This window comes from Cydia pomonella, chromosome 5, assembly GCF_033807575.1.
Source record: "Cydia pomonella isolate Wapato2018A chromosome 5, ilCydPomo1, whole genome shotgun sequence".
Taxonomy (NCBI): Eukaryota; Metazoa; Arthropoda; class Insecta; order Lepidoptera; family Tortricidae; genus Cydia; species Cydia pomonella.
In genome coordinates this window covers 24,104,422-24,117,585 of record NC_084707.1, presented here as the reverse complement: position 1 = coordinate 24,117,585, position 13,164 = coordinate 24,104,422, and the positions used below count along the sequence as shown (strand labels likewise).

Here is a 13,164-nt window from a genome sequence, read left to right as displayed (position 1 = left end):
GAACCCAAATTATCGTACTTACTACGATAATTATCGTGTGCCTGGCAACACTGACCTTAGCGTAGTTTAGTGTAGTGTAGCGTAGTGTAGTGTAGTGTAATGTGGTGTAGTTTAGTGTAGTGTAGTTGTTTTGTCAAAGTTCGCGCTGAGTTGGCTTAGACGGACTCTAGCTTTCCATTAATTTATAAATTGCTTACGCGGTGATAAAAACATTTGAGATATGTGACGTAATGCAGAGGAAACGCGTTCGCACGCTGCTCTCTTTCCACTTAGGAGGAAAAGGGACGGCCGGTTGTACATACAAATGTAGTCCACATTTTCCTCTTTGGATATTGACATTATTGGAAAGTTTTTACATAAATTGATGTATGTTAACCCTTTACCAGGCTAAGGGATATATATTTCCCACACGCGGCTCTTCAAACATGTGTTCTATTTTCGATGAGTAAGACTTACATTCGATTGTCATTTTTGAACTGTCAGCCTGTAAAGGGTTAACAATAGCTACGTTTGACTATTTTCCGAGTTTTTGATTATAACATTAAAAAAAAAAACAGTTTTCATACAAATGTTTAAATGCTCCTAACTTTTATAATAATAAAAACAATTGAAAAAAATCAAATGTAGAGGCATAGCGGTCAATATACAACAAATTTTGTTAAAATGTTTTCATTAATGTTAACATCCAGAGAGGGAAATGAGGACTACGTTTGTATGCCAAGGCGATTATACGCGGGTCCTCTAATTTCGTCTTAAGAGTCACACGGACCTGTCACCGTAAAATCGAAATTACATGAAAAAGTTACTGGTACAAGTTATCATAGGTAGAGATTGTTATAGAAAATTCACTTTCTACATACAACCATCGCCTTACAGAAAACCGCAGCCAAATAACACTAGACCCTACTCATAGTGTTGTGTTCCTGCCGGTGAGTAAGGTTGCCAGAGCTCAACGAGGCTACGGAGACTGCTTACTATCAGGCGGGCCGTATGCTTGTTTGCCACCGACGTATAATATAAAAAATAAATACAAATGGAGTTTCGTTATCATTTTAAACTACGTGTTGGATTAGTAGGTAATTAGTTTATATACTTAGTCCAGCTTATAAAACAAACGAAATACAGCAAAAACAAGTTTAAAAAAAATATATATATTATAGGACATTATTACACAAATTGACTAAGTCCCACAGTAAGCTTAATAAGGCTTGTGTTGAGGGTACTTAGACAACGATATATATAATATATAAATATTTATAAATACTTAAATACATAGAAAACATCCATGACTCAGGAACAAATATCCATGTTCATCACACAAATAAATGCCCTTACCAGGATTTGAACCCGGGACCATCGGCTTCATAGGCAGGGTACTATACACCCACTAGGCCAGACCGGTCGTCATAACGGTATGAAAAACTTAAATTAGCTGAATTTTATTTACTTATTTTATTTACTTAAGCTACATAAACTAATTACAGGTGGTTTTTTTAATTGTAAGTAAAAAGTTTAAGATCAATCTAGCTAATTGTTTTAAATGAGAGCACGTTCGTATGGAGAACCGAGCTTGCTGCGGACTCTAAAATGAGAGCGTCACTTTAATAAAATGGCGGCGACTAGGTTCATTTAAGATACTTTTAAAGGGTAAACTCGCACATAAATGCGCGTGGATCCACGCATTGTGCGTCGTTGAGAAGTCCGCTAGCAAAAATGGAGCCACAGGTTTCAATTCCTGCGGCGTTGTTGGGTTCTTGTGGGGCCCACTCTTGGAATCCGGCCTCGGCGAGCGTATCACCTATCAAAACATAAGCGCAATTAGAGCATATGTGGCTTAAGAAAATTTCTGAGGTCTTAAGACGAAAATGAAAGATGATGGAAGATGTTCACGGATGCGCGCGTGGACGGGTTCCCGGCCATCATGCTCGCGCGCTGCGCCTGCGGGGCAGCCGCAAGTCTCCTGTCAGTTATAGCTGACAGGCTTGACAATCAGCTTCTTGTGCACTGGACTAGGGTACACTCAGTGGTAGCTACATACACATGACTCACATGAGTGTATGTAGTTATTACTGGTGTATGTGCCTGGCTCCAATTGAAACCCTAAAATATTTAATTTAATTTTAAGTTTTTATTTCAATAATAATATTTTTTTTTTGAGTAAGTAAATCTAACACCTGTATGGACGGATGGAGGATGTCTGAAATAAACGATTTTTATTTTTTTAATTGATTTTATAAGGTGCAAAATATGTAATATGCCTTTGGAAAAATTCCACAAAAAATGTGTGTATTTTATCCACACGACACGTTATTTAATTAAAGTTTTTTTTTGAATAAGTATTTTTTTTTATTTACAGAAAATTTTTGCGAGTTTTCTTTGTCTTTAGTCTGTCAGTAGGTATGTCTAAGCTAAGTCACATAGTGGTAGCGTCGAAGCCAAAAAAGGCTTTTTTCACAACAATTTTTTACATGAATTGGCTACTTGACAGTTTTTTGTAAATAATGTCAAACGATCTTGATTTTCCTGAGGATCAAATGTCTAAATAGGAACTCATGGCACTTAAGCAACACAAAGGTCAGAAATGAGAGTTAAAGTCTGACGCTCGCACTCGACGATTGAAACGCCTCTAACAAAATGATAATGTGATGTGACGTCACATCATATAAGTCTGTCCTAAATGTATGGAAGATCAAGGTAATTGCCATTTTGACACTGAAATATTGCGTTTATGTGTATAGTTGTCATACAATTTATTTTTCAATAAAATGTAAGGAATCGAATGGTACCATTTTCTATTCTATTTTTGAAAGACAAAAAAAAAATTTTTTTTAGAGACTTCGGAGCCTTGTATTTTTTTATAATCTCAATTTTTTTTTTTATTCCACTTTCAAGAAAACATCTTTAAATTCTGTCGGGTTACTTGTTCCCACGGTGTGCATTTACCCCCTTATTCATAAACGTCTACTAAAGTTAACAAGCCGCTAATAATCGTTTATGAATAAGGGGGTTAGTCATCTGTGCGTGCGATAGTAAAGACATGCTAAAGTTACAAGTTGTCTTGTCGCTGCCTGACTACCAGTTTGATAAGTGTGGACAAATATGGATTAAATGTTTAAATAGATTTATGACACGTTGCTCCCTAAGTATAAGTTAGTATAAGTTGGTTGGTTTGGTTGGTATATTTCTTCCCCCGAATCATTATTTACGCCTAGATTTCAACAGTTACAATTTTTATCGATTTGTCAAATTTAAAAATAAGTTGTAATAGCGAGATGAGTTTTATATGTCTATTCATAAGATGTTTCTAGTACTGAAAACCAATATAAATCCTTGCAAGTGTGCAGTATTTTCGCTGATAATAAAGTTTCCTGATGAAACTCATTTATGTTCAGTTTTTTTTTACACCCCATTAGTGTAAAATTATTTTATGAAAATGAAAAATGATTGAAAATGAAAATGAAAATAATTTATTTGAAACAACACACAACAATCTTAAAATTAACATTTGACTTTAGTAATTTGTTGTCCCAAAGAGGATACCACTCAGCACGTGTAGGACCACAAAGTGCAACGACGCTGATTTTCAGTGGACCCTTAAACTTAAAACCTAAATCTTAAAAAATGAAATAAAATACGTTACAACGTAAGAATAGTAAAAACATGGACGAATACACCGTGTTTTTACCGAATTCCGTTAACTTCAGGGTTTACGTAAGTACATTTAACGTACAGTCAACCAATTTGAATCCTAGGCCACTATAGAACCTTGTCGCTTTAACTACTAGATACTTGACACGCATCACTCAATAAGCACTGTCGTAGAAGTCATTATGGCATGGTTCTATAGTGGCCTAGGAATCAAATTGGTTGACCGTACGTACGTTTATATATGTATATATATAAATTTTTCTCTTTTTTATAAAAAATAATTAAATGTTGCATATAGAGTTGTTAAAACACGGGCATTACAATTAATTCAACCAAACAATTGAAATATGTATTCCCTAGTTTTTAAGTATTTTGAATGATTGTATAAAATAAGCAATAGATTTTATGTATTCCTGATATAAGTACCTATTGTATACAATAATGTAAATTACACATCTATAACAATGTATGATCAATACAAATAAACGATTGAAATACATATCAATGTTATTCCGAACATCAATCGTCCGAGATATGTTAGTCAGCATCAATAGTAGCGGATGAAACAACGCGCCAAAAGTATCGGATATTCCGGATAACTTTTCCAAATATAGATAAATCTCTAAAATTTACATTGAAAAGTATAAGTGTTATGTTTTATCTCTTTAAATTAAACAACGTATAACCACCCAAATATATTTGTGTGAAAATCCGGCCCTGTTTTTTACCTGCTCCTCGAGAAACATAACATTGCTTCCTTGGCGCTAGCTAGCCGTGCGCTCGCATTACCAGTGCAAGCGAGGTCTTCGAATACGTATCTTTGTTTCGGATCGCAGTGTCACAAGTTAAGCTGGTTTGAGAGCGTTTAGTCGCCTACCTTAGACGCACCAATAGAGATCAGACAGCTATTCTGTTAGAATTCTGTATTAGTTCATAATGAATCTTATTCCGTGCTCAATAGAGTAGTAATTCAATAAACGCTACCTATGCGGCTTGACCATTTTTTCATAGTGGCACGCGCCTTTGCGGTTTTTAAACAATAGATAAGACGATAATCCGTAGAAGCTCACGGAGGAAAATAGAAACTATATATTTTTTACCGTTTTAATTGTTCTACATATAACCACCACATTTTGTTAAGCTGTTACAGAATGGCAGATACTTTTGAAACCTTGTTTGATCCGCTACTTTTGATGCTGACTGTACTTACGTTTAGTAGCAAATGTATGAACTCGTACTTAACACTAATCAATATGTACAGGCCCTAAGGCAAGTGTATACGCTCGTATACACTTGCCCTACATACAAAATAAATTATTGATTATCTCCGAAATGGAGTTAATTAGAATACCGGTGTCTGAGAAAGGTACTTAATGTAAGCTCAGGAATACTCCCTTGAAATTAACGGAAATAAGAAAAACACGGTATATATATACAACGTGGGCCAATTAAACCCGACAGATTCCTGGCTCGCGGTCTATAAATTCCTTACCATTTATTGTAGCCCACACGCCATCAGCGTATTTCATGAATCCAACATAGGTATATCCACCTTTTTTTTCAACGGCCAGTATTTCCTTGAGCACAGTGGACTCAGTCTTACTGTTGATGATGGCCAGGTATCCCCCCTGGGCGTAGCAGGTGGCCAGGGCATTACGCCAGGACTTCGGTTCTCGGTTAAACTTATAGCAGCTGCCCGTACGAGACACCATATTGTACTCTGAAATAATTTCGATAACATATTGTAGTTTGTAGGGAAGAATAGCTTTGCGATCCTAGCGAAATAACGGTACTTTTTCTTTGAAATTCCATTTCGGGTGAAAACGTTTTCCACTAACTAAATCTTAACAAATCACTTTGATTTTGATGTCGATCGCTTCAGCATAATATATTCTAGGTTTATAGGTTTCACTTAAAAAAAATTAAAGCCTATAAACCTAGTTTTTCATTGTGTCAAAAAACATACTAAAAATCATGGAGTATGGAAAATATTTAGAAGTAGAAAAACGTTGTCTCTGTATGTATGGATCACGTGGTATTTTTCCTTCTTAACCAAGAGATGAAAGGTACCCATTTCTGATGCGATATTTTGCCGGATAACTCTAGTAAGAATTATAAAATCAAGATGATAATTATACGAGAAATCCATTGAAAACATTGTAAAAAAATAAAATAAAATACGATATCTATACGAAAATATCAATAGGATGATAGAATCAGGCGTCACTTTGCAGAAATCCATATTAATTAAAACAATAATATTACTTTGCTAATCCCCGAAATAATAAAGTGCTAGTCAATCACTGCTAACCCGTTATACTTACTTTCGTAATTTAACATGCAATGAATTAGTAATTAGACACACACACACACTGATTAATTATGAGCACCTTATTATTTCGCCGATTAACAAAGTAATATTTTTGTTTTTAATCTCAATAGGATATTTATTTGATCGTCCATAGCAAAATAGATAGTTTATTCGTTCGTTCTATTAGACTAGCATAATGTGTAGGTAGGTTGGTACTTAGAAGTTTCATTGTCATGCTCTTACCATGTTCTCCATCCCCGCAGTTAGGGCTCTTGCTGGGTTTCTTGCAGAAGTATGGTAGCATGCTCCCGCAGCTCACGTCTTCCAGCTGGGCCGCGCCCGTCAGCGCCACGCATTCCTCGTCCGAATTTTCGTTATCCGGCTGACCGGCGGCCCAGCCCACCGGAATAGATGACAGCGGCACTCCTGTCAATTTGTAATGCCTATGAGTTCCATATCTTAGTAACAGACGCTGCGTACAAGCCAGCCTGAGGGCAGCGTAAAAGAGTTAAAGTCTCCACCCTAACCCAGCGCAGAAAAACTTCTTTTAATTTGATTTGAGAACAAATTAAATTAATTTCTATAAAATTATTTTAATTTGTGTTATTGCAAGTAGACACACTATTTAAGATTTAAACTGTAAACCGAAATATATAAGACATGCTAAATCGCTCCCCATTTTTAAGGCTCAACTCAAAATACACTATCTGTCCCTTCCTCAAACTCGTTAATCATTCGATTCAGTCTCTTTGATTCTGTGTTGTGTGAAATATGGATGTATATGTTTATATATATATTTATTTATCATATTTATGTATATATTTATATGTTATACATATATTTGTGCTGTTTTATTTTTTTCCTCTGTTCTGGTTCTCCATTTATATTTGCTACCCTTATACATATTTGTTCCTTACGGTAATTTCTAATACCTGAAGGTTGTCTGGAAGAGATCGCTTTTTAGCGATAAGGCCGCCTGTTGTTGCTTAGTTTTTTTATGTTAATTACTGTATTTAATCATGTTTTCGTTGTGCACAATAAAGAATATTATTATTATTATTATTTGTATGTCTCTTACAAATTCTCGGGGCATTTTGAAGGCGTGCGTGGGGCCGAAGCCAACACGTAGAGGCCCCTAATTATTATTATTATATACGAAGGAAAAGCTGGAATGGAATTGAATCAGCATCCTCTGTTCACGCGACAGATGCCAAGACCACGGCCATCCGGTCATGGTGGCATGTGTCATCAAAATTTCTAAGTGTATGACAATTTTCTGAGGGCTTGTGGCGCCCCCTTTCTGTCAATTTCTTGATCTTTATTACTTTCATAGGTTACACAAGATGTTACATTTAATTGTGTTTAGCTTTGAAACTCTGTAGGGCACTGCAATACAACTTAAAATCTAACTTAATCATGGCTTAAGGCTATCTCTTATAAGGATCATGCAAGGTATAATATATATCTTATAAATGGTAACAAATTTTTTACTTGCTATATCTAAACTCTACTATAGTAAATACTATAAATATACATTACTATCAGAAAACTCTTGCAATGAATAAAAACAGATATCTAAGAAATGTTTAGATATTTTCTTATTAAATAGAGTATTTGTTGTATGTAATTAATGTTTAAGCATATGTTTCTTGATGAAGTTTAATAGGATATTTACGAGTATTAGCCGAATGTAAGTGTCATGTTTCTTATCTTCAAAAAAGTAGGGTCGAATTGATAACCTCTTCCTTATCTTGAAATCGGTTGAAATAATATATACCTAGGTATTGGTAGCACGAGTTGTCTTTACGTACTTTCCATGCATTAAAGAAATAAAACAAATACGACAGAATTAGTGAGAATACAGATATTTCATAATACATACGCTTTTTTTTGGGTTTCGTAGTGACCCTTTTAGTTTCGCTATGTCCGTCCGTCCGTCCGTCCGCGGCTTTGCTCCGTGATCGTTAGTGCGAGAAAGCTGCAATTTGGCAGGGATACAAGAATCATGGATGGCGACAGAACGTAAAATTAAAAGCAGAAAAAAAGTTTTTTAGGGTACCTCCCATAAAAAATGTTTTTCTTTGTAAATAAAAATTCGCTTACACCCAATGTTCAATGGTGTGAAGTATCGTTGGATAGGTCTTTCAAAACGAATAAGGGTCTCCAAAAGCCATTATATTTTGATAAAGTGAACTTTTGAACCATGGGTACAAAAAATTTGAAAAAAATCGTGAAACAAAAGCTTAATAAATACTTTCAATGAAAACTACAGCACATATGGTCCAGCCGTTTTAGAGTTATTGCAAAAAAAAACTCTTCTTAGTCAAAAGACGTACAAAGCGCTGCGAAGGTACTCCCTTAGACCCTTATTCTCGTAATGTACGTGATATATATGATACTTAATAAATGGTAACTACGAAACCCTACACATAGCATTAAGTCTGCCTTTTATACAATTGTACAAGTATTATTTTTTTGTGCGATAATGGTAAAATAAATTATACCTTTTTATGAGCTGGTTCGATAATTATATGGATTTTTTATACAACTCCCTAGTCCCATAACTGACCTTCAAGAGACGTGAAGTTTTCCCTGACTAGAATGGAGTTGATCCCGGTGAACACGCTGCGAGTCAGCTTGTGGTCATCCATCATGGCCACCATCACCTGGGCCATGGCATTGGTCGTGGGAGAAGCCAAGGTCCCACCTGCAAATTAACATCAGTGCGGAAGTGCCATCAGAAATATACCTATCATAATTATTTTACACATTTAAACGGAAGCAGAAAATAAAACCGATTTAGTAAGATGGAGACCGTGGATCGGTATCTGTCGTCAAACCAACCATACTGAATAACCTATCGAATGAGCTGATGCCCATTACTGATACTGAGAAGCGATATGTAAATATACTACATACCTATAAGAGACCTGGACGTTAGTGAGATGACGAGAACTCATTGCTGGTTTCCTACTTTATTACTTACATATAACATGAGTTTCACATGTTTATTCACCTGGTTTCTTGAGCTTAATAGTCGCCTCCAAACCTCCCCGTATAGCGACCCCATTCCTCATACTAAGCTTACCTTCTAGCTATAAACTTTTCCACGGATCACTGTTTACTCTGAGTACTGATATACGTTAGTCACAATCTACAAGAGACACATCATTATTCTAATAACACCATAAGAACATCCTTGACTTGATCCAAAAGCAAATATCAATCTCCGTAGATTTGTTTGAACACAACCTCCTTGTCCTACTGTCGTACGCATCTACCCTCTCAAGTTCAGCTAAAAAATCACAATAACTTAGAAGCGGTTATTTAACTTAAACGTGACTACTAGCGCCATCTACTCCATAACGATGGCAAATATTAGCCGGTTCGCAATACGTTCGCGATAGTATCATCATTACTATCATAATTATTTCGGGGCGCTATCATATTTATATTCAACAAAACGCTTTATATCTCTCTATCATTCTTGTATATGAGTGTAATTGTTATCTTTGCTAGGCTCCCAGGGCTTTGTTTGTGAAACGTAAAATTTATATAGCTCAATAACGAAAAATAATAATAGTGGTTTAATAACTAAGCATTATTTTATTATGAGACCTGGGGCCCAATTTGACACTATAAAATTAGCGCGTACCGTGAATATGACGTGGATTAGGGTTTGTGCACAAATCACGCGAGGTTCGATAGTTGGGGGGTGGGGTGGGGGGGGGGGAGTGTCACGAAAAAATCACGACAGATCACGTTGGGGGAGGGGGGGTATAAGGAAACCTCACGTGTATTTTTCTATAGCGAACGAAAGTAAGAAAAATATATAGCCAAGAACCTCACCAAATATCACCAAGGTTCTGTCAAAAAAGGAGTCGAAAAAACCTCGCGTGATTTTTGCACAAGCCTCTGTAACACTATGGATTCACAAATCTTAGAGCATTTAAAAAGGAGTGGAGGCGCTGTCCGTCGATTCATTAAGGTACCGACTGATAATGAGAGAAATTTGCTACCATAGTAGCAAATTTGTCTCTAAGTATTTTTTATAACTTCAGTTCTACAGCAAAAAACACGAGTACGTTCACATCGTCCGATGCAATATCTGATGTTGGATGACCCTTACAGAAATACAGCCGCGCTGGAAGCCAGTCCTTTTATTTTTGCATAAGTAAATGTTTTTTCATTAACAAGAAACGCATTTTAAATTAATAAATAAACATAAATAGCACATTTTCAAATTTTAATTCTTTGTGGTCGTATCCGACATCTGATATTAAATCGGAGAATCTAAAAGAGACTGTTGTAATAATTATTTGTTTTATGGCTCCTCTACATGATGGCCCAGCGTAGGCCAGTCCAAGGGACGCATTTATCCGTTAGAGGGAGCAAGTGACATTGCTATCTCATTCCACTGCATAGTTGCGTCCCTTAGACTGGCGTACGATGGGCCATCGTGTAGAGGAGCCCTTACAAGGGGGCAAAGTGATTGAACCAATCCAATTTGGTTCGAGAAGTAGAATCTTGAGCATTGCGAGGGTTTCAAAGCACGAGGATTAAACAAACTTTGCCTCCGAGTTAAACACAAAAAAAATTACCACACCAACGCGAGGAAACTACTATGAACTACCAAAAAAATTAGATAAATCCAAATAAAGTAATAAAAAATAAAAACATTCCATATCATCATTTAAAGGTCAATTCTACTAGCTAAAAAAGAAACAAATCAAAATTTGCATCTGACTTTGTCCCACATGTGGATAAAATGCAACTTTCTCATTCGTGTTTGAGCAATCAAGAGGGCCTTTAACAGTTGGTGTGGTGAAAATATAATTAATAACCTTCGAGGAGGCAGCGCATGCCCGCCTCCGCCCAGGTGGCGGGCACCATGTGCAGGCGCAGCCACGCGTTCACTTCTCGGCTGTACTGGTAGCCAGAATTGGGAGCGCCAGCAGCGTAGTGCGCTCCTGCAACGTAAGAAGGTAACTATAGTAACGCCAGCATCATTCACGGACCTGTTAGAAATCGGATGAATCTAATACGAGGGCTAATCCGAAAGTTGTTAGTTGCTCCGGCTCTACTCATGCGATTAAAATTTTATTTATACTATTGTGAGGGATTTTTCAGTGGTTATTAAAGTGATGTAAATACATTTTTAGAAAAAGCTTTTTTTTGTTTTTATTTTATTTTTACTTCGACGCGTCGAATCCTAAGCATCAGTCATGAAAATCAGTAATTGAGACTCCATATGTCATTTTATATACAGTTTTTGTAAAAAAAAAAGTTTTTTAGGTGCTACTAACAGGAATCTCGGCCCTTCTTTTACGTATAAATCGTTTTGATTGAGTAAATATTATTATGATTTAATAGGTGTCAACAATGAGTCTTTTCATTAAAAGTAAAAATTTCTGATATTTAAAAAAATACATATATGGATATATAAGATCATTTATTGATTTATACATTGGAAATAGCACAAGGAAGATAATAATTAGACCCGGGTAAATTTATGTTCGATTTTCAAAGATTTCTATACGAAATTCATTTAATGTGCCCAAAAATGCCGTTTTTTCTAAGCAATTCGTAACTCTACAAAACAGCTTTCAGTTAAAAATATATAATAAAAAAACTATTTGCATTAATTAAAAAAAAATTGATGGCCATAAGTAGCATTGAAATATCCCTCACAATAGTATAAATATTTTTTTTATCGCATGAGTAGAGCCGAAGCAACTAACAACTTTTGGATCAGCCCTCGTATAATAGGAGACTGGAGAAAACTATCCGGAAGAGAAAATCAAACCAGAGTTGTGTCATGTGTCTTACACCAGTTACAGTATGGACCATGTATTGAAAAAACGTCAAATAATGTGAATAATTCCGAAAAGGGATAGTTTTATAAAAATATGAGTGTTTTTAAACGGCTCCCTTTGTTTGGCATAATTAGTGAAAGTCCTAATGTAATGATAGTCATATTATCATTAGTCATAACTCTGAAACCGTTAACTTTTCAGGAATTTCCTTAGGTTATCCTGTAGATAGGTTAGGTTAGGTTTGTTTTATGGCAATCCTGAAAAGCTACACGTTTCTGAGAAAAACGAATTTATGGCAAACGAAAATGCGGACAAACAATACATTATGACTTAAAACTATATGGGAAACAAAAGAGACCCGGCAAAATATGCAAAATGGAGGCTGGCAGATGTGGCCTATTTGACGACCGGTTTGGCCTAGTGGGTAGTGACCCTGCCTACGAAGCTGATGGTCCCGGGTTCAAATCCTGGTAAGGGCATTTGTTCGTGTGATGAGCGTGGATATTTGTTCCTGAGTCATGGGTGTTTTCTATACATTTAAGTATTTATAAATATTAATATATTATAGATATCGTTGTCTAAGTACCCTCAACACAAGCCTTATTGAGCTTACTGTGGGACTTAGTCAATTTGTGTAATAATGTCCTATAATATTTATTTATTTATTTATTTCCCTCCCGCTGCGGGAGATTAGCACACGAAGGACTAGGGACTTCAGCGATTCGAACGCATGTTCGTGATCGTTTTTCTATCGAGTAAAAGTTAAACAAACAGGATTTCTATGAAAACATGAAGTTAAGTCAGTGCAAAGTTAGCCCTTAGACGGACCCTGCCTGTTAAATAAAATAGCTTAAATTAAGACAAAAACTTACCCGCAAATAAAACGACATACAATAGGTTGCCTAACTTAATCATTTTTACTAAACTTTTGATTTGTACACTAGTTATATCGCAATTTCTTAAATGTACCACTTGTGGTGTAATCTGTGTAACTGTCGCTCATTCACGTGCGAGAACCCATTATATTGTCTGTCTTTATCAACTGAGAATGACTAACTAAGAAAAAAACTGGAAAATCCCTGTTTGTAAAAACAACTTGTTTATGACGGACTTAAAAATTTTGAATTAGGATGTCGGGTAAGGGGGATTCCGTAGTCAACTAGGAACCCTTATAGTTTCGCCATGTCTGTCTGTCTGTCTGTCTGTCCGAGGCTTTGCTCCGTGGTTGTTAGTGCTAGAAAGCTGAAATTTGGCATGGATATATAAATCAATGAAGCCAACAAAGTTGTACAATAAAATCTCACGTAAAGTGGGGGTGGAATTTTTTTTTTTGCTTCAACTCTTCAGTGTGGGATATCGTTGGAAAGGTCTTTCAAAACTAATATGGGT

At 35.9% G+C, this 13,164-nt stretch overlaps 1 protein-coding gene across 1 annotated transcript; it reads right to left on the bottom strand.

The window, feature by feature from the left end:
* Positions 1-1,640: 1,640 nt before the first annotated feature.
* Positions 1,641-12,690, bottom strand: LOC133518248 (pulmonary surfactant-associated protein D-like). Its single transcript, XM_061851880.1, has 6 exons — positions 12,648-12,690; positions 10,804-10,929; positions 8,529-8,666; positions 6,203-6,385; positions 5,141-5,368; positions 1,641-1,798 (listed from the first exon to the last, which is right to left on the bottom strand). The coding sequence occupies exons 1-6, from the start codon at positions 12,688-12,690 to the stop codon at positions 1,641-1,643; spliced, it is 876 nt and encodes a 291-aa protein (XP_061707864.1).
* Positions 12,691-13,164: the final 474 nt, after the last annotated feature.